This window comes from Gavia stellata, chromosome 18 (assembly GCF_030936135.1).
Source record: "Gavia stellata isolate bGavSte3 chromosome 18, bGavSte3.hap2, whole genome shotgun sequence".
NCBI lineage: Eukaryota > Metazoa > Chordata > Aves > Gaviiformes > Gaviidae > Gavia > Gavia stellata.
In genome coordinates, this window is record NC_082611.1 from 9,264,640 (window position 1) to 9,286,905 (window position 22,266).

General features: G+C 37.5%; 1 protein-coding gene across 1 annotated transcript in view; it reads left to right on the top strand.

Annotated features, from left to right (window-relative positions):
• Window positions 1–22,266, top strand: part of DNAH3 (dynein axonemal heavy chain 3) — a 63,822-nt gene that overhangs the window by 23,685 nt on the left and 17,871 nt on the right. The window contains exons 22-46 of the mRNA XM_059826596.1: window positions 821–1,000; window positions 2,167–2,303; window positions 3,003–3,204; window positions 4,536–4,628; window positions 4,934–5,044; window positions 6,878–6,992; window positions 7,320–7,518; window positions 8,902–9,010; window positions 9,541–9,654; window positions 10,795–10,971; window positions 11,826–11,917; window positions 12,340–12,559; window positions 13,390–13,524; window positions 14,724–14,732; window positions 14,775–14,907; window positions 15,461–15,702; window positions 16,308–16,408; window positions 16,487–16,592; window positions 17,130–17,259; window positions 17,760–17,996; window positions 18,376–18,479; window positions 19,536–19,830; window positions 20,271–20,450; window positions 21,418–21,541; window positions 21,634–21,790. Of these exons, the coding sequence (XP_059682579.1) occupies window positions 821–1,000; window positions 2,167–2,303; window positions 3,003–3,204; window positions 4,536–4,628; window positions 4,934–5,044; window positions 6,878–6,992; window positions 7,320–7,518; window positions 8,902–9,010; window positions 9,541–9,654; window positions 10,795–10,971; window positions 11,826–11,917; window positions 12,340–12,559; window positions 13,390–13,524; window positions 14,724–14,732; window positions 14,775–14,907; window positions 15,461–15,702; window positions 16,308–16,408; window positions 16,487–16,592; window positions 17,130–17,259; window positions 17,760–17,996; window positions 18,376–18,479; window positions 19,536–19,830; window positions 20,271–20,450; window positions 21,418–21,541; window positions 21,634–21,790 (3,702 nt within the window). The remainder of the gene's footprint in view (window positions 1–820; window positions 1,001–2,166; window positions 2,304–3,002; window positions 3,205–4,535; window positions 4,629–4,933; window positions 5,045–6,877; window positions 6,993–7,319; window positions 7,519–8,901; window positions 9,011–9,540; window positions 9,655–10,794; window positions 10,972–11,825; window positions 11,918–12,339; window positions 12,560–13,389; window positions 13,525–14,723; window positions 14,733–14,774; window positions 14,908–15,460; window positions 15,703–16,307; window positions 16,409–16,486; window positions 16,593–17,129; window positions 17,260–17,759; window positions 17,997–18,375; window positions 18,480–19,535; window positions 19,831–20,270; window positions 20,451–21,417; window positions 21,542–21,633; window positions 21,791–22,266) is intronic.

Consider the following 22,266-nt stretch of genomic DNA (forward strand, 5'->3'; position numbering starts at 1 on the left):
GTATTTAATATCACTTTTTCTGGCCTCATAGTGATGATTTGTAAGCAATGCTAAAACCTAAATTCCGTCTTCTCCTGTGGACTTTAGGAAATCGTAGGTAAAGCTGAGTTCTGCTTTCCAGTAGAGCTGGTGAAATGAAAGGGAATGATTAATATAGAGCTATCTTAACAATCTCCATATACCTCTTGCAGAGTAATGAACAATACAGGTTGGCTGTGTTTTCTCCCTGCAATACCTTCCCTTGCATATCCCTTACACTGTAGACTGTCAAAGTCACAAAAGCAATGCCACCTCAAATTCTTTACTCAAAAAGAATCTCTCTCTGGTTTTAAAACCTATTTGTACTGCTAGAGTTGCATGAAACAGCTTTTTTGGGGGGGGCAAAGGTTGAACCCACTGTATATAGGGCCTGTGAATTGACATTTACTCAGTCTGCTGAATACCTCGTTAAGCTTTTATCCTTTCATTGATAATAAGATAGAGAGTACACAAATAGAATTAAAAGAAGAGATTCTGGATTGGGCTGCTAGTCACCTCTCCACTTCTTAAGCAGTTCTCCCAGAACTTGCTCTAAAAAGTGCTAGTGAAAGAATACATCTGTTGTTTATAAGAAATACTCAGATGTTTATTAGTGTTTGGTTTTTTTTAAATAAAGTTTCTCCCTCTTTTAAAATTGTTCAATTGTTTGTGGGTTTGTTCGTGGGTTTTTTTGTGTTTTTTTTTTTTTTCTTTGAAGCCAAGCAACTAGTGTTCCTCAGTTCCTCAGCATAGATTAATTCTTGATGTAATTTTGCTTAAATATTAACTGTTTTCATTACAGGCTTGGGAAGATAAGCTGTGTTTAATGCAAGATATTCTAGATAGTTGGTTAAAATGTCAGGCAACATGGTTGTATTTGGAACCAATTTTTAGTTCAGAAGACATTGTAGCTCAAATGCCTGAAGAGGGCAGAAAGTTTGGGGTTGTGGATACATACTGGAAGGACATTATGGCACAAGTGGTAAGTGCTTGCATTTAATAAATTGTGTATTTTTATGCACATCTGGTAACATGATTATTGCTATCATGAAGATATACTAGCTTTTCTGGAGTTAAGTATTTTGTATTTAAGTCACAAGAAGGTATAATATGGAGTGGAAAATCCTTTACTAAAGCCCACCAAAATCCAGTCTTGCAGTAAAAGTGGTAGATTATGTCATTATTGCTTTGAGATTTCTGTAAAGGCTGGATATTGCAGGATGAATTAGAGCTCAAGTAATATTTTAATTCCAAATTTTCTAGCTTTTTTATGGTTAAATGATCAGAATTAGGTAGAAAGATGAATGATTTGTGCTTTCAGGATCTGCTGCAGAGTTCACTAGCAATCTGTAGAAAGCCTCTGGATACAATTAGATTTTGGATTAGGCTTTTAAGGCTTACACGTTATTAGAGCAACTAAATGGCTTTTTTGGCATATGATTGTTCTCTAATATGTGGTGGCATGGTTATTTAAAACTTTGGTGAATACATACTGAGATGGTAGTGTGTCAGGATAAGATAATGGGGATAGTAAGTGCAATTGGGTATCCTGTTCCGTTCCCTATAACTAAGAAATAGTGTAAGAGGCCAGATACTTAGTGGTAGTGTGAGCTGAGATGTTTGTCAGAAACCTTGGGAGTGTGTGATTGTGTGATAAAGATGTTGAAATAATCAGTGTAACAAAATAGAAGTTGAGACCTGTCTAACATCTTAGACTCTGAATGCTGAAGCCTGTTCTGAAATAGGTGTATCTTTTAAGAGGAATGTTATCAGAAAGAAAAAAATGCAACCTAGATAGCAAGAGCAGAGAATAATTGTCATGTACTGTGGCTCTGTTTGACAGAACTTACTTGTGAATGGAAAAAAAGTAGGAAGCCCAGACACAGGAGCAAGTGCCAAGAATTTTAATTCGTGTGGATATTTCCTTGTTGCATTATTGTCTGTAAAGTTCAAATTGGTAAAACTGACAGGCTGAAAGTGCAGAACTATCAAATAATACATATATATTTAATAACATGAAGGCACAATACAGGGAAGAATATCTAGCTTTTTAGCTTCCTGCAACATATGTGATGGATAATAACAATTTTAAAATACAAACATATTGCAACTTTTAGCAGTTTCTGCTGTGTATTTGTTTTTATAAAGGTGAAGGACACAAAGGTACTTGTAGCAACTGAACAGCCCATGATGTTAGACAGACTTCAGGAAGCGAATACTCTCTTAGAAGACATTCAAAAAGGGTTGAATACTTACTTGGAGAAGAAAAGATTATTTTTCCCAAGGTAAATCAATTAAACAGGCATAAGTTAGAGACAAAAAGCCATAAGCTCTTTCAAACCCTTTTTACTGAACTGAAAAGTCTCATTTTATAAATACATGTGGAACAGTCCCATGCAACAAAAAATGAAAACCTGTTCTTTCTTCCAGACATCACTAATTTTCCTCAGCTCCAGTTAAATTTGCAATGCCAGGGGCAGGCAGAGATGGAGAGGCAAAATCTGTCTAGCACAGTGAACTTACAGTTAGAAACACATTATCACTTACAGGGCATTTTTGACGGAACTTGCTACCTTCCCATGGCTGATATGCAATTATGTCTCTGCCCTACCCTCTTTAATTGTGCAGAGGTGTGTGATACATGGGAGTTATAGAACCATGTTCCTCATAATCATATATGTCTTTACAAGGTCTTTATTGTCCACAAAGATATATCTGGTCTTTCCTGCGTGAGTTTGAGAACCCTTCTTTCTTCCTCTGCATAAAAGGGTGGTCATATTGAAATTCTGAAAAAAACAGGTGTGATGAGTTTTATAATGTTAAAAAATGCTTAAGAAAAGGGATTTGAGATGATAATTTCCTCTCTTACACTAGTGACCTAAGCAACAATAAAATCAATTCAATTTATCTTGCATATAGTAGATTATTAATGACGGTTTTCATGTTTGGGAAGTGCATGTTCATTAATTGTATTTTTCTAACAGATTCTTTTTCCTGTCTAATGATGAGCTGCTTGAAATACTGTCCGAAACAAAGGATCCCCTTCGAGTACAACCGCATTTAAAGAAGTGTTTTGAAGGAATTGCTAAACTGGAGTTCACAGAAGATCTGGAGATCGTAGGCATGATCAGTTCAGAGAAAGAAATTGTTCCCTTTATACATAAAATCTATCCGGCGAATGCAAAAGTAATTTTTTTTTTTTTACTATATGATATTAAATTAATACTTTGCCTAAAGTGTACGTTTTTTGGGGAATGAGTTTTAAAACATTTAGGATCAGATCATGAAAGGTGTTCAGAAACTGAGAGTGCAGACTAGTACTCTAGAACAAAAAGGAATTCCTCCAAAAAGGAGTTCCTCCAAAAAGGAGTAAAACATTCGACTTTTTGGGTAAATTCCTCTAGGCACTTTTGTGCAGCTTTATGCACCTACTACTTTTAGGATGTAGATATATATAGGTATGTATTATCTATCTATACACACACTCACACATATACTATATATATTTATAAAAAAAACCCAAGCTGTCTATATACATATGTATGTAACATTGCACAGCATGGCTGAAACAGAGAGGAATGAGGGAAAAGATGAATGACTGGCAGTGAAGAGTCAGAGCATTAGTTCAAAAGGGGGCTGAGTAGAAATAGTAGCATCTAGGCAAGCAAAGAAATAGTCTGCCTTCTTTGCACACAAGGTCCTACAAGGGCAAGAGTACTGTTTGAATACTGTTTTATTAGGCTTATTAGACCTGCATTGTTCAGTGGCTGTAGAAAGCAAGAGAGGAGCAGGACCAGTGTAGAGAATGGCAGGAAGACAAAGGGAAGGCATGATCGATCTTAAACTACAGGATCTCTGTTACTCTACTCCTATACTACTAATGCCTCCCACTGGTATATGCAACGAGTAACTCACACTGTTTTAGCTGTTGCTAAAACTAGTAGAGATTCACAATGAAAATTGAACTTTAAGGTATAATGGTACACTGTGAATATAAGATAATTACAGTATTGTTTAAATTAAAGTTAGGTCAGCACAATTCCACTGTTATGGTCTTCAAGTTTAAAAGTTTTGAAAAGTATCTCAGTTCCAGCTTTTTCTGCTATTCTGAATGTGAAGGTATGGAGCTGAATTGCTGTATGGTAACCAAAAAGCGATGAAAGGTGGGACATGTTGTGAGTTACAGATACCCTTTTTCCCTTAATCCTCCAGGAAAAAAACATTCCCTGACCATGCAAGCTTTGATATGCATTTTTCGCTTATGCTTGTATGAAACATATCCATCTGTTTCTTCAGCTGGGTTGTCTTTAGTGTTAGCTTGATTTATCTGCCTTCAGACAGTGTTAAACTGCAGTAGTGGCTGTCAGAATTTGGGACATTTCGACCTTTTTTTCCTCCTATATACCACATCTAGATCAGAAGAAAGCATATTTAAGCCTAACACAAAGAATTTGCCTTTTAAGAGGAAGATAATCAGGAAATGTGTATTGACTCCTAACTGTTTTTCTTGTTTGAAGGGCATGGTAGAAAAATGGCTTTTGCAAGTAGAGGAAATGATGCTGGCCAGTGTAAGACAAGTTCTTCAAGATGGCGTAAGAGGATATGTCAAGGTAATTGTTCCTGAATTATAGTATAAAGTAGATTTCACAAGCAACTGTACATGAACAGGTTGCTCAAATTCTTAACCAGGGAAACATGTTTGAAGCTAAGTGGAATCCAGCTCTCCTTGTTCAGTAGTACCACTTTGAAGTTTTAACTCTGAATTTCTTGAAGAAAAAGTATCAAAGCTTTCTGTGCTGATTCTCATTTATTTATAGCATGAGACAATACATTTTGGGAAAGTAATTGTTATCAGTGCCATAATCTAACGTGTTTATGTGACTCCCTGTGTCTGGAATGGATCTTTTTGTTTAAGGTTCCTCGAAAAACGTGGGTACTTCAGTGGCCTGGACAGGTGGTTATTTGCGTTTCATCCATTTACTGGACGGAAGAAGTGTCTGAGGCTATAAGGAAAGGAACTTTACTAGTAAGATTTTCTTCTTCTTTAGTAATGAAAAGCTGCTTCTAGCAAAGATCTTCAGTCAACAACATATTGCAGTTTATTCATGCAGTACGCTTTATTTTCTGTCTATTTCCTTTGTTCTTGTGTCTTAGCAGGGGCTTGTTCTCATTTACTTTGATGTGTATCAGGAGAAGTCCCACTGAAGGGAATTGTATTACTTTTTTTTACAAGTGATACTGGTGTAAATAGAAGTATCAAACAAAAAGTGATAGACTGTTGTTAAACACTATGTATTTTTATTTCTAACTCCTGTCTTTACATGTGAAGCCCCGGGGAAATGTGCAGGCAGAAATCTCTCCTTACAGAATGGCACAGTTATTTTTCTGGTTATTGCTAGATTCTCCTGGTGATGAAGATGGATCAGCCAAGTTTGTTATTTCATACAAGAGACTTTCCTTATGTGTTTGTAGTGCCTCTGTCATCACAACAGTTTTAAGTATCACTTCATTGAGGCTAATCAAATGCATGCTAAAGTAATGGAAATAATATCTGATTAATTCAGTGGGCTTTTGTCTCATCCTAATGGAGCTAGGTGGATGAGGATTTATTTGGGGATAAATTCTGTCAACAGAGTGTTTGGGCTGCTTTTTAAATGTGGACATAGTAAAGTTTATTAAAACTTTACACAAAATACTAGATTTTAATGTTAGCTTTTTGTTTCTGTATCCTTACTGAATATCTTAGATTTAACTTGCCTGTGTTTAATACCAGTTGAAGATCTTGCTCCACAGATCCAGTCAGAACTGAAAATATTTATTGCTTTCAAGGAAAATATCCTGAACAATCTATAGGTTAAGAAAAATGAGAAGGAACAACAGAACAGTGAATCACAAAATATAAGGGACCTCTGGACATCATGTAGTCCAACCCCTGTTTAAAACAGGGCCAACTAAACTAGGTTGTTAATGGACTTGCTGCAGTATGCCCATGCCTGTCTTCTGTGGGGGAGCCAAAAACTGACACAGCACTCCAGGTGTGGTGTCAGCAGTGCTGACTAGAGGGGAAGGATCACCTCCCTTGACCTGCTGGTAATGTCCTTCCTAATGCACCCAAGGATGCTGCTGCTCTTCTTTGCCTCGAGCGCACATTGATGGCTTATGTTCGGCTTGGTGTCCACCAGCATCCAGGTCCTGTTCTGCAGAGCTGCTTTCCAGCTGGTTGGCCATCCGTGTGTACTGGCACATGGGGTTATTCCTTCCCAGATACAGGACTTTCCCCTTTGATGAACTTCACAAGGTTCCTGTCTCCCTGTTTGCTCTGAATGGCAGCACACCCATCTGGTCTAACAACTACTCTTCCCAGTTTTGTGTCATCTGCAGACTTGCTGAGGGTGCACTCTGTCCTGTTGTCTAGGTCATTAATGAAAACTTCATTGATCTTTCGTTTCATTAAACTTTCTCATTTAATAATGAGAAAATAATTTAAAATGTTTATAGCAAAGTTAGGAGAATCTTAGCTTTCTATTTGTCTTATTAATTTACAATTTACTACTAATTTACAGAAGAAATCTAATCCAAATTTACCCAACAGAGAGAATCTACTCATCTCCTATCGTAGAATGTTGTAATTTCTATTAGGAAGAAAGATAAGACTTCTGCTTACACTATTTTCAGGCCATAAAGCTTTTTGAAGTGTTCATAGTAAAATAAAATGCCAGTATATGAAAGTTTGTGTAGTGCCAGGACTTTCATTATTATGTTTTGTTGGAAGGGCTGTCTCCAGTGACTGCACCCTAGGGAGCTTAGGAACTGCTAGCTACAGCATTATGTTAATGCCTGTGTTCTGCTTCTGTGACAGGATTTTTTGGAGAAGAGCAATCTACAAATTGGGGACATCGTTGAGTTAGTGAGAGGAAAGCTGTCCAGTGGAGTCCGGCTGACACTTGGAGCTCTTACTGTCATTGATGTGCATGGTAAATGTGCAGCTGTTGATACTCTTGTTACATCTGGGGCAGTGCTGCTATTGTTTGCTGGGTGAACTGATTGAAAGAGGCAGCTAAAATGCTTTCTCTAACTTTAAACAACCCTTACAGAGTTACTGCACAAGTTAAATTAGGTGGATTCCCTATGCAAAACGGATGCAGATTCCTTTCTAACATGAAAGCCAGCCTACTACTCTAAATGTTTATTTACTCTTACATAGCTATAAGTAAATGTTAGTTTACTTATACATCGTTTTAAGTAAACTAACATAGTAGAAGTGTTTAGGTTTTTCAGATAATTTGTCTTTTACTCTGCAGCTCGTGATGTGGTTGCAAAATTGGTTGAAGACAAAATCACAGATCTGAATGACTTCCAGTGGATTTCTCAGCTGAGATACTACTGGGAAGAGAAGGATGTAATAGTACGAATGATTACAACAGAAGCCAAATATGGTTATGAGTATCTGGGCAATTCTCTACGTCTGGTTATAACCCCACTAACAGATCGATGTTATAGGTAAAGCCATGTTGTCTGTGAATAATGTTTTCATTTTTTTGATTGATCTGTATTTACTTTCATTTACATTTCATAATAATAGCAGGAACCTGAGCAGCTAAGATTTTTCTGTAGGTTTTGGGGGCAAATTTTATGTATCTTCTTTGCCCAAATATGGTAAAATATTTACAATATATAGGTTTCTACACCAGTAGAGTAATAGTCTCTGTCGTATCCACGAATGTGCTTCTGAAAAAAGCTGGTAGCTCATGGTACTGGAACTGTAAAGAACTCTGCGTCAATTAATTTCTTTGAAATAAGACATGCACGTAGGGTATGCCTGCCTGTAAAATAAATGAGGTAATTTTAGAGCCCTTCACAGATATTTGAATGCAGTTAGCTTTCTGTTCACCGCTTGCTTGCAAGAGGTTGAAATGGAAATACTTCATGCCCCAAGGCTGAGGTATTCAAGGGCATTTGGTAATTCACTTCTTGTGAGCCCTGGAGACAGGTCATCTCAGCGGGTAATTTTAGGTCTAAGGTTTAAAGAGCTTTCTTTATAGTATCTCCAGGCAAATATATGGTGAGGATGTAAAGATTTTAATTCAGCACTGAGCTGTCAACTCATCATTGTGTTGAAGGCAGTTGTAGTAAAGTGTCTGTGTTAATGCCTATGTTGGCAAATGCTTAATCTTCTGGCATTCACAGTGGTGGTGAAAGAGCCATGTGGCTGGTGCATTAGCTGTAAACTGGGATTGTTGTCATTAGCATTAGCTCAGTCTAAACTAAGGCTATGCAGTCAACTGGGCCAGATGTAGTTCCAGTGCAAGCAGTGAGCAAGCAGACTCTATTCAGCACAACTTAACAACTGCTTTTGGTGGCAAAGCCTTTGAATGAGGCTTTTGTAAAATAATCATATCACTCCAATATTAACAGGGATCTCATTTTTAGTATGAAAATCACTTGGAGAGCAATGTGATTCCTAGGTTTATGAAACAACCTTTATACTTTCTCAGCCATTTCTAAAGATTGACTTCATTTATAAAGCCAGCTTCAAGTTCTTGTCGTGAGGAGTGCCACTTGATGAAAATGGGTGGTTTTGCAAACTCTGCCATTTTGCTTATGGCACTGTGCATTTGCTTGTGTAATTGAGGATATACAGGGTGGATTAATGGAATAAAAAGCCTTGACATTCCTTGTAGGCCAAGTGGGTGAACGTGAGCTTCCACAGTTGGGAATCAGTTATGAGATAATACTGGTGTTTTAGGGCAAGCCGCAAAGTCAGTAGGGAACAAGTGAATAATTTCCAGGGGAACCTGTATAGGAAAATACTTATCCATTCCTTCAGAAGCAATCTGCCATTAAAGATTACTATTTCTGATGCCTGTGTTCTCATTTATGTAGGACATTAATGGGTGCCTTGAAATTAAATCTTGGTGGTGCTCCAGAAGGACCTGCTGGGACTGGCAAAACAGAAACAACAAAAGATTTAGCAAAAGCACTAGCTAAGCAGGTACCAAAATACAGATTTTTTTTCTTTCCATTGTTTATGTTTGGATATGCAGATATTTCACCCTCCCTGGAGGTATTCAAGGAGCGTGTGGATGTGGCATTGTGGGATGTGGCTTGATGGACATGGTGCTGTGTGGTGTGGGTGGGTTGTTTTGGTGTGGGTTGTGGTGTTTTGTCGTTGTTGGTGGTTTATTTTTGGTGTTTGTTGTTGTTGTTGTTGTTTGTTTTGTTTTGTTTTGGGTTTTTTTTTGTAATGGTTGGACTTGATGATCTTACAGGTCTTTTCCAACCTTAGTGATTCTGTGATTCTGTGATTCTTGAAATGCCATTCTTAAGCAAGTACTGCTTGTTCTGTACCTATTCTTTATTCACAGAAAAAGTTGGTAAGAAGCACATGTTTAGGACTGTGTTTATATGGCATTTTAGTGTTGTAATCCAAAATTAGCAATAATAATTCCTTCCCATTTTAGATGCTAAGAATTTAGTGGACTTTGTGTTAATACTGAGAGATGTTCTCTGTTTTTGTTGTAGTGTGTGGTCTTTAATTGCTCTGATGGTCTCGATTACAAGGCAATGGGCAAGTTCTTTAAGGGGCTGGCACAATCTGGTGCATGGTCCTGCTTTGACGAGTTCAATAGAATTGAGGTAACGTTTTTAAGTCAGACAAATAAAATGATAAAACTTTAATTTAAGACACAAGAAGTTTTATATTTAGACATGACAGCATTATTGCCAATTTTCTACTTTTATTTGTGGTATAGCCTCCTTGTTTTGATAATCACTGACACAGAAATAGGTACTTAGCTGCATGCTGTAGGACCACATGCCTACCTGTGCTGTGTTGCAGAAGTCTTGTGTTCTGGGTTATTTTAGCTGGAAAAATTGTTCCTGTGCAATTTCCTCTTTTGTATGTGACACTTATTTGTTGGGAAAGAACTGTTCTCCTGTTCTCCTTGAGAAATCAAACTACAGCTGTGGGATTGTGTTTATCTATGTTCAGCACAAGGCAGACAAATCCCAGTGGAGAGATTCCTGTGACGACTAGCTGAGTGTCACTAACTGAGTGACCTGGTTAACTAGCTGTGTAACCAGACACATCTAATCCCCTCCTTGGTCTTACTCTGATTATTTTTTTTCTGTTGTTTTTTTTAATTTCATCACTGACTTTGGATAAGTTTTATTGTTATTTTCCTGGAGTTAGATTTAAGTAAATACTAGTAAACGTGGAAATTCCTTGAAGATCTATTTTGTATGTCTTAGTATCCTTAACACCTTAATTTCTCCATTTGTGTGCTGTAACTTGTTTTTACTGAATTCAGGTGTTAGCATTCTCATTTTCCAATATTCTGTTACCTTGATACTTTAAAGCACTGAGGACTGGCCCTAGGCTGCCTTACCCATTCTCTACATTTAACCCTCAATTTGGGGCATTGAGTGAAATCAGTCTTTCTGAAGAGCCTAATTCTTTATCTGAGGTGAAAGGAAAGTGCTTTTGGATGCCTCCAGAGGGAGTTCCTGTCCACCTAACTTGGATGCCTACATTTAGGCAGATGATATTTCCCTTTGGAGGCTCTGTTGATCTGTCTGCGTTGGTTGATTTGGGAATGGTGGCACTAACTTTCAGAGGATCGCTTCAACAGACAGCTAATGTTTAGGCTCAGTTATCAGACACAGGGTGATTTTCACCTGGAGGAATGCAAATATAGCCATTGAAATATATAAACAAAAACATTTTATATCGTCTCCAAGTGTCTTATATTTTCCTATCTGTTCTGTCTGTATTAGGTTGAAGTATTATCTGTAGTTGCCCAACAAATACTTACCATCCAGCAAGCTATTATTTGCAAACTCAAAACATTCATCTTTGAAGGGACAGAGATCTCTCTTAATCCTGCATGTGCTGTGTTTATCACAATGAACCCTGGCTATGCTGGACGGGCAGAGCTGCCTGATAATCTGAAGGTAAATCTGGAATCCTGATTTCTTGTAGAAATTAAACTGAATTTGCAACTTCTGGTCTATTGTAATAAGAAAAGGATGGCAGCAATCAAATAATACACTGATAACCCATTCAAGTGTATTCTGTTGTGCTTTTTGCCAAGCTTTAATAAGTGTTTAGGTTTGTACAAAATGCACAGACGAAAGGTCTCAGTATAATCATACTGACACCAGTTCGCAGCTTTAACTGTGCTCTCTCTAAGTGGAAATTCTCCTCGTTTACAATGGCTTGGTGATCCAAATCCCAGATTAAATTTATTATAACTTTGCAAGTTGCTGAGATACTGCAGAGAGACTGATATGATCCTAGTTCTTTTCCTAGCTTTGCCACAATTTTTTGTGTGATCTTTTACAAGACATTGACCATAACATGTGCTAGTTTGTCTGTTATGAAAATGAGGTGAATGATACCTCCCTTTTCCTCTATTAATAGTTCTTTAGGATTGTGACTCTTTCTAAACATTTGTTCCTACAGTGCTTAGCACAGACCTCTTGAAACTCTTGATAAGATCAGAATAGAATAGAATAGAATAGAATAGAATAGAATAGAATAGAATAGAATGGAATGGAATGGAATGGAATGGAATGGAATTCTAATGCAATCTCATAGATTTCAGATGATTCCTAAAGTCATGAAAATGGAATACAGAGTATTCCATTAGTTGGAATGGAATGGAATGAAATGGAATACAGAGTATTCCATTAGTTATTGGATTATGGAGAGTTAATGAATTTATGGAGAGATACTATTCTTACAAAACAGGCACAGGTTATTACCATATTCCACAGTCCAAGCTTTTATCTTTTTTTTCTTACAGGCACTGTTCCGAACAGTTGCCATGATGGTTCCAGATTATGCTTTGATTGGAGAAATCTCACTTTATTCAATGGGATTTCTGGAGTCTCGGAGGTAAGACATGATGAATTTTCCACCTCAATTGAGTCTGATATACCTCATTCCTCTATAAGGCACATACGTGTGTTTGAGGCATATAATTCTGGAAGGCTGTCTATGTTCTATTTCTCCAGAAAGTACGCTTTAATCTCCTGCTTTATCATCAATTCTCATTTACCGCCTCATTTTGACAGATATGCACCTCTACACAGGATTGTTTGGAAAATGTATCATAATATCAAACAGAATTCCTAAATGGCACACACATTCTCTGGCATGGCATAATCTACAGTTTTGCTTCCTAGGTGTTTTGGGCCATCTTGTCAGGTGATATGTCTGCTAATCACTGCAGTTACTTTGTGTATATAGATACTTAAATTATTTTCCTTGCATGGTGAGATATTTTCATTCTACATGTGATATTTTAATATCCCCAGTCTTGCCCAGAAAATTGTTGCCACTTACCGTTTGTGCTCTGAGCAGCTGTCATCTCAGCATCACTATGATTATGGAATGCGTGCTGTTAAATCTGTCCTGACAGCAGCAGGAAACTTAAAACTGAAGTACCCAACTGAAAATGAAAGCGTATTGTTACTTCGGGCTTTGCTGGATGTTAACTTGGCCAAATTCTTGGCACAGGATGTGCCATTGTTTCAGGTAAGCTATCAGGCTGGTGTGTTTAAGTTTTGTGATAATGAGGTCCACTATAAGAACCTACAGAAGCAGGTCATTACCTTAATTTAGAACAGTTTGATCTAGATGCTGCCATATTAGTGTAGAGTTATTTCAGTCCACTGATCTGGATGCACTCTTGGTTCTGTTAGTATTATTTTGAACAACAAACTTTCAGTGGTGCCTTTTAAGTTATTCTAGAAAATGTTTTATAAGATATCTTGCTAAAAGTCAATTTGTGCTGGTTCATTCGTGGAAACCATTCTTTGAAGTTTGCATCTGGCTTTGTGCCGCAAAAGAAATGTGGACAACTAAATTACGGTCAATTAGAAATTTGAAGTCAGAATGAAAACAATGAAGTTTCTGTTTGCATGCTGCTTTAATAGAAAATGAAGACTATGTTAAGCTACAAAGCAATCAATATTAAAGACCTAAAAGCTAGGGTACAAGCGCACACAGTCACTGCTCTGAAATTTTGGAACATGTACCCTTCTATTTAATCACTGAATTTCTTTCAACCACTTTCACATCCCTTCCTGTAATACTTTTTGGGGCAAATTAGCAGAAGGTTAAGCTTCCTTTTACAGTACCAATGTGTGTATGAAAAGTGCAGGCACTCGTTTCTGTCTCATGCATACAAAATACTTTCATGGCTACTTTTTGCCTAGAAGTTAGTTTTGCCTAGCTGAGGACATTTCCTCTTGAGCTCCTGTTATCTGTGTGAAAATTATTTTACTTGTAGGTTTTTATGCTTTGGGAATTTTCCCTTTTTGTAATCTGTGTTTAAATAGGGTTCTATTGTCTTTCCTTAACAGGGCATCATATCTGACCTGTTTCCTGGAGTGGTTCTTCCTACACCTGACTATGACCTGTTTGTCCAGGCACTAACTGAAAATATAAAAAAAATGGATCTTCAACCAGTTCCGTGGTTCATTGGAAAAATTATTCAGGTTTATTTTCACATACTTTCTTCTGGGGAAGAAAAGTGAGAGCAGAAACATTCTTCATTCACTGTCTCTCTGTCCTGAATGAATAGCTAATAGTTTCCATGATCAATTAATAGAATATTACAAATAGCGTAATTTTACTGAGTGAAAATCATGGATTAAAAGCCTGCTTTGCTCATAGTGATTTTTTAATTCAGCCAGCCTGTGAAGGAGCTAACGTGTGCAGCCACATCTTAGGTCTTATGTTTCAGGATAGAAAATTAAACTGAATCTCTTGCTAGCTGAGGCAGTGTAGCCTAGTGAACAGAACTCTGGACTGGGAGTCAGGCTCTGTTCCCAGTTCTGCTCACAGTGTCCTTGAGAAGTCTTGAAAGGGGTGGCATTTCTCACCCTTGCTTATGCTTGACCTCCAGCTCTGTGTTCCCATTGTCTCCCATTTACTAGTATTAGTGACTTTTTAAAGAATGGTTAAGTTTTTTGGTTGTTTGGGTTTTTTTAAACTTATGGGTAGTGTAGCCTAGTGACAGTGTAATGGCAAGGGCAAAAATGTATGGCCTGAGGCAGGATCATGAGGGGCCCCTCCAACAGCAGTTCAGAACTTATGGCTTATGTTCAGACTTGGCTTATGCTGCTTTGCAAACCGTGCTTTATCTTTCATTTAAATAGGGGTAGTATTAACTGATAAGGAATTTAAGCTAAACCAGAATATATCGGCCTTAACGTGAGATTAAGAAAAACCTTCTTAGGGGCTCTTCTTACAGGTCTATTTGAAGGTGTTCTGTTTGAAGGCTTTGATTTGAGTTCTGACAAGATCTTGTGGGATGACTGAAGAAGTTACCACCTTTGCAGTCCAAAATCAGCCTCTGTGGGACCAGTCATATGACACATCCTCAGAAATGTAGTTTCAATCCCTTTGTGTTAGCTTCATTGGTAACCATTGATTTCAGTTTAGGCTTTTACACTAGGCTGTGTTTTGCAGTGTCTAGTTAGTGCACTCACCCTGTACAATGATGCTGTTACAGCTGAGAGATGACATTTACCAAGGAGAAAGGGAGGATGTCTAGGGGCAAGGAATTCTTAAATTATATCAGTGAGAATTGCCATAATAATATGACTGCCTTCGGATTTGGGTTAATGCTTCGGTCAGCTGAGTGCAGATGTTTGGCTGATATTTTGCACTGTTGCGTATGAGTGCAGGAGAGATACCCCTAGTTTCATACACATAATGCTTGCTTTTGTGCTGTGTTAAAGAGTCAATCTCGTCACTGATACAGATATACGAAATGATGCTGGTGCGCCATGGTTTTATGATTGTTGGAGATCCTTTGAGTGGGAAGACCTGTGCGTACAAAGTGCTAGCTGAAGCCCTTGGCGATTTGTGTGCAGGTAATATTGTTCAGCCACAAACTTCTCATTAAATTAAGTTAATTCTGTGACTAATGTTTTTCCTTTGCAGAGATATGCCCAGGTTAATTGACCTATATTCTGCTTTCTCATCTGGAAAGTTTCTATTCATTGAACTATTTTTGTCTGGTACATTTGTCTGGAAGTATTTTTTGTCTGCATTTACTGGAATAGTGAAACATACTAATGTGTTTATGCTTTTATGAATTTTGTTAAGCATTGTGTTTGTGCATAATACACTTGAAAAAAACTAGCTCTGATAGGGAGATTGTAAGTAGCTCTCATAAACATATAAAATCTACTCTGCTCTGCTTTTTCGTTTTTTTCATGTGCTTTTGCACATAGGACTTTGTACTTTCCTTGCACAAGTAACAGAAGTTTTTATTTACTGCTACCTAACTGCCAAATGTCTGGGGTTTTTTTGCCTTGGGCAGCTAAAGTAGGATCCTCAGGAATCGTCTTGTTCTGTACTTCAGTTCTTGAATGAAACTAACCTATCAAATTCTCAAGCTCGTCTATTTGTCTTTTTACACAGCAAAATCCATGGATGAATTTGCTGTTGAATACAAAGTTATTAATCCCAAAGCAATTACTATGGGACAGTTGTATGGCAGTTTTGATCCTGTAAGCCATGAGTGGACAGATGGAGTCCTTGCAAATGCCTTCAGGGAACAAGCATATTCTACCACAGATGATCGGAAGTGGATTATTTTTGATGGTCCAGTGGATGCAGTTTGGATAGAGAACATGAACACTGTGCTGGATGATAATAAAAAGGTAGCCTAATTTTTGCCAGTAACCGTGTCCTTGAATATACATACTTTATTCTAGTAGTAGCAATATTCTTACCATGGTAGGTAGTCAAAGGAGGTGTGAGACTCAGGAAAACTGATATGCTTAAAAGCATTGCTTTTTTCCCCAATTATATGAGTTGGTTTAGTAGATGATATTAAGCTGTTAGTTCTCCCTAGAAGCCTTGTCTTGCTCCTGCTTTATTAAAATGAGGCTGCTCACTGAGGCTTTTTTATTGACCCTTTTAGGAAACTGAAACACATAAACTCAGGTCTGTAACTGAAAACTGAACTCGCTTAAATTACTTAGTGAATAAATTAACTAAAAAAAAGCTGCAGGTCATAACTGCTTTTCCTTGCAGAGTTATTTAAAGATAGAGCAGCGTTCTCTGTGTCTTTGCAAGCCATTATAGTAACACGTGGAAGAGTTGAGATGAGGTCAGAAAATGTCGTGTGTTATAAGTACACGACTGAGTGAATGAGAAGTGACACTAAGTAGAATGTTCAGTGATTTTTATGACAGGCATTGCTTTGACTGGATAATCAGCACTGACATGACTAGATCATATATACGTGATGCTTTTCTTCTAGCTATGCTTAATGAGTGGTGAAATAATTCAGATGAATTCAAAAATGAGTTTAATATTTGAGCCAGCAGACTTAGAGGAGGCATCTCCAGCAACTGTCAGCAGGTAACATGAAAGCATTCAAACTTGAACTATCCCACCTTGCACATCTATTCCTGTACCATAGTTGTTTGTTCTTCCCAGGTGTGGTATGGTCTATATGGACCCACAGCAGTTAGGTTGGAAGCCACTGAAGGATTCCTACATGAATACACTGCCTCCAAACCTGCAGGAAGAACACCGAGAGCTGGTGCGAGACTTCATTTTTTTACATAGTTCTAATTTAGAAGATTAACTTTAAGGTGATGTTCACAGTTTGCCAACTTGAAGGCAGGCATGCAGAATCAAACTTTTTTAAGTGCTTTCATGATCTAGAGGGTCCTAGATCTCCTAGAGGCTGTTGCAAATTATTTTGTAGTGATGAACGTCAAATCTTGTTGCAAGGAAAGTGCGTGAGAGCTGGACATGCCATGAATACTAGAAATGCAATGTGGGAAATACTGGAAGACTCAAAATGTTTTGATCTCATCCTTCTTCTGTCTAAAACATCTAGAGTTTAGTTTGAGAAATGCTCCATGTCAGAAGCAACTTGTGTTTACTATCAGATAATGATGGTGTGACTTTGTGATTGCTTAAGTACTGCCTCACCCAGGTCCTTTCCTGATATTCCGTCTGCCGACTTGGAGAATTTCTGGTGCCTTATGTTTTATTGAGAGAGAATAGAGGGACAGTGGGAAATGTGGCAACTCCTGCATTGTTTTAAAGCCATTTCCTTTTCTCCTGGCAGGTCAATGACATGTTTAAGTGGCTCGTCCAGCCCTGTTTAGAGTTTATTCACCTTCATTGCAAAGCCATTGTACAAACATCCTCTATTCATCTGAGTTACAGCTTGATGAAACTCTTTACTTGTCTGCTTGGTAAGTGCCCTAAGCCTTATTCTTTTCATTTCAATTTTTCTTTTTTTTCCTGCTGTGTCCCATAACAAGATGCATGTTATCAGATGCAAGGAAATACCAAGGGAATTCCTTTACTGTTGAGATCATAAGACACAAGTCCTTTCTCACTGACCAGTGTTAATAACAGTGCTTTGAGTAGCATACAGAGCTTTCACATTTGGACACTGGTGTCATTACAAAACTGAACATGATCTTGTGAGTGTATTACATATGTTTTGCTTGCTGTTTGCTAGCATCCAAAGAAAAGAATTGTGACCTTTTGTAAATATTTTTTTCTTCTCATTTATTTTTATTTGTAAACAGTGTTTTACACAGACAAGATCCCCACTTTGTAGATTGACTTTCTTCCACTGAAGACAATGCTCTAAGTTTGTCTCAGAATACTTTTGCAAAAATGCATTTTGAATTGGGATTTATGGTTATTACTGCCATTTAACTAAAATTCAAAATATGTGTTTTAGATGAAATAAAGCAATCCAAGGAAGAGGAGAACGAAAGCATGTCTAGTCAGCAGATCATCTTGTGGCTGCAGGGGCTTTTCCTTTTTGCTTTGGTTTGGACAGTTGGTGGGATCATCGATGCAGACAGCAGAAGGAAATTTGATTTGTTTTACCGCAACTTGCTGCTAGGAATGGATGATGAAAACCCACGCCCGAAAAGTGTGAAGCTTACCAGAAACAATATCTTCCCAGAAAAAGGTGCTTCTTCATAACTGTACTTGCCTGGCCTTTTATAAAGCAATAAGAAAACTCAGCACTATAAGGGAGAGTAGAGTGCCTGGCAGATGTTAAGTCTGCAGCAGAGCCACCATCTGCCAAGCCTTGGGCTGCACAGTTGGGTGCTCTTTCCTGGCTCTTTTAACCAAGAGTAGCATATGCCTCATGTTGTACTCAAACCATGTAGCTGAATCTGAACTAAAATAATTTCATTATGATAATGGCAGTGAGGGGAGGATATTTCATGTACTAGAAAGCCTTCATTATCTCACAGTGTTGAATGTCTCACACTGAAATTATTGAAGTTTATTTTTATTCTTTAATCAGTGGGTTTTCCTATGTTGTGTTTTTCAACTAACAGGGAGTGTTTATGACTTCTACTTTTACAAGCATGGCAGTGGGCAGTGGAACATGTGGACGGAGTACATCACAAAAGAAGAGCAAGTTATCTCTCCGGGGGCTAAGGTTCACATTGATATCTTTCATTATAGAAAATAATTATTTGACTAAATGATTTAGAGGTATAAATCAACTACCTTAGCTAGCTCTGATTCTACTATATTAGGCTGTTTAATGTTTGAGCTGCAACATTTCATTAATCTCTGTAGGCTCCTTTTCATGCTTATGTCTTAATTCTGGTACCATCAATATTGAAAGTTCAGCATTGCAGGTGAACATGGAGCTCTGAGGTTGGCTGGTATTTAAAATTTTTGGTTCTTCTTTTGTCTCTGTAATAGCATCTGATGTTGGGGAAATCATGGTAGGAAAAAGCCAAAGCCTGAGTTTCTTTTCCTTCATTTTTGTTTTCTGTGGTTGATACCATTATATTATAGTACGTGTTAATCAGAGAAAGCAAGCAAAGAGACTCACTACTTCGGGATATGGAGGGCAGTACTGAGAGTCCTGGATCCCCTCCATTTCTGAACAGGGGCACTCACCTTTTGATGGCAGCTGTGAACTCAAGGGAAGCGTAGCACAGCAGAGATCTGCAAAAAGTACCTATTCTGCAGATGAAACATCAAGATAACATAAGTGATGTTTGTTCAGCTTTTCATTCCATTGTAGTTGCAATGTCTTGTCTAGTAAGTACACGAGAGATGTAAGATCACATTTCATTCTGCTGTCTAAAATCTTTTCTTGATATCTAGTGCACAGCTGCTAATGGTAAGTGGAAGATGAGGAAGAGAAAAAAATTTCCATAGCACTGTTCCTTTCCCTTTACACAGCAGGGGAGCAGAATTAAGCCATGCTTAACCCTGCAGTTCTCCTTCCAGGCTTTATATAGTGTCTATGAACCATAATATAGATAATGCTAGTTGTGCTATTTACTGTATAAACACTGAACAAGAAGTGGGGCTGTACTATCCACCAGAACCTTGTTATTGCCAAGTTTTTCAGAGAAAAGAATTTTTAAAAAGGCATTTATGCTACAGGCTTCCTGTAGTTGCTTGCAAATATTAATGTTGTTTAAGGTATTATATGTTTGATTTTAATGTGCTGTTTTATTTTCCTGTCTAACAGGCATCTGAGCTGATCATTCCAACAATGGAAACTGCCAGACAAATGTTTTTTCTTAAAATATATGTGGAGCATAATGTCCCTTTGCTTTTTGTGGGTCCCACTGGCACTGGAAAATCAGCTATAACAAACAATTTTCTACTACAACTTCCAAAGCAAAAATACATCCCAAGCTTCATCAACTTCTCTGCAAGAACCTCTGCTAACCAAACCCAGGATATTATTATGTCCAAGCTGGACAGAAGAAGAAAAGGATTATTTGGACCGCCTTCGGGGAAAAAAGCTATAATATTTGTCGGTAAGACAGTTTTGTCAGGGGTTTTATATCATTTTAATTCTGGCTTTAGGCAAAGGAAGTGATTCGCTGAGACTAGTAATTTTGGATTGCCTCAGTGCTCTTTGGCTTTTTTCAGGTGTCGAAAGAAGGATTAGCACTGCCCCCTGCTGAAAGGTTTCTAACTGTTTAAGTGGTGGTTGTCTTCAGAATAGTTCATAGTGTTGCAGTGTGACATGAAATAAAATAAAACAAAATCACCAACCACACTAAGTTAAACCATCACCTCTAAGTATGACTGGGAAGTATAATGTAATTTGATTCTGGTTACTTTAATGGGAAGCAAGAATAACAAGACACAATCTTTTTCTACCTCGAGTTCAGTTATTTTTTCTTAGCTTTGAAAGAAAACTATAATTCCTAAACACTGAGGTTTTTTTATTCAATGTCTGTGTTCTCCACAGATGACCTAAACATGCCTGCAAAGGAAGTGTATGGAGCCCAGCCACCTATTGAGCTTCTCAGACAATGGATTGATCATGGTCACTGGTATGACAAGAAAGATACATCCAGGATTAATATCATAGACGTGCTGCTTGTTTCAGCTATGGGTCCACCTGGGGGAGGCAGGAATGATATCACAGGTAGGAAATACATTACTATGGCAAGTAGTTATCTAATTGAGTGAAGTTAAGAGGCAGGTTCAGTTTTGCTGATGACAAGTTTTACATTAATCTATTACTTGTAAACCCATAGGTCATTCCAAATAGAAGTCTGCATGCTCAAAGTCAAAGCTGTACCTTTTCCAGGGGGAATTTAATCAACATTAGAAACAATGATTTTAATGTTGATTAAACTATGAATGATGAAAATAATTCTAAAATTAGAGAATTGGACACTTTTTCCATTTTCTATTATTTAGTAAAGGGAGGGAATACATCTTCTTGCCAAGTCTTTCTGGCAATTCTCTTCTGAAATTGTGTCTCCTGCTGCTACGATAGGCTGCCTACATTTGCTTACAAGCCTGTTGCCTGCAAGTCCATGATTCCTGTCATATCACCATAAGGGAGGTTATATTTTCTAATGAAAAAGTTATGTCAGTAAAAGCCCTAATGTAGCTACAGCTACACCGTTATAAGGCACTTTATGCTACTTTGCTTCATATAAACACTCTAATACAGGTATAACTGTATGTGCTCTGAGGAGGGTTTATTAAAATAGCTATTCTGGTACAGGTAAATTTGTAAAACTTACTAGTGTATAGACTGAATTTTTTTAGATGCAAGCTGATAACAAGATACTTGATTTTGAAAAGTTTTACTGTATCATATCACAATTTAAATTTGGGCAATAGTGGCCTTGTAATGGAGATTGATGTTTTTCATATTAAAAACAGTTATTCTAAGTGAAATACTGATATAAAATATAAACCAGTTTATATTTCTTTTGTATCACTGCTGGGGCAGAAATTTGCCAGAAACAAAATCATGGAGCTGGAGCCAGATTCAAATGTTGTTTGAGTGACAGTCAATCCTAGAATATGCTAGCTGAAAGGTGGGAAGATGTTTGGACGTTCCTAAATCTCTCTGCATCTTTTTATGTGTATTACAGGACGCTTCACACGGCACTTGAATATTGTATCTATCCATTCTTTTGATGATGACATATTAACCAAGATTTTTACTGCAGTTGCTGATTGGCACTTCAGCAAAGGGTTTGAGCCTATGTTTCTAAGGTGATGTGATATATTTCCTGTAACACCTTTGCCATCTTTTCTCCTGCGATTTATCTGCAGAGGTTAAAACTGTATCTCTTTTCCTTCTTAAGGCTGGGTAAGATGATGGTCCAAGCGACAATGGTGATTTATAAAATGGCGGTTGATAATTTTCTCCCAACTCCTTCAAAATCCCACTATGTCTTTAATCTACGGGATTTTTCTAGGGTTATTAAAGGAGTGCTGCTCTGTCCACACACTCATTTGCAAGTAAGTTGTAGTTTAATTACGTTGCTGTAAGAAAGAGCAATGGAAAAAGTAAATTATTTTTATAATATCAATAAGTAAATATCTCAAAATACAGGAACTGTGATTTCATTAGATTTATGAGGTTTAAAATCAGGATAGTCCCTGAATACCTTGCTATATATTTTCAGTCTCTCTCTGAAGGAGACAGCTGTCATTTTTGTTAACGTTCTTTACATGTATTACAGTTGGGCCCAAAGGTCCAAGGCCCATCTGTTAAGGCCTATACATCAAGTCAGACAGTTCCTTCTCTTGAACTTGCAAACTAAATATACAAAAGAAACAAGACTCAGTATCTCTCTTTTACAAATGGCAAGCTCACCAGTGAACAAGACCGAATAATTTAGCCCTGAGTTTGCCTGTTGTCACAAACTATAAATGAATACTGATAGATGTATATGCTTTTCATCCGTCTACTTTTTCATCCATTTTCAGTAAAA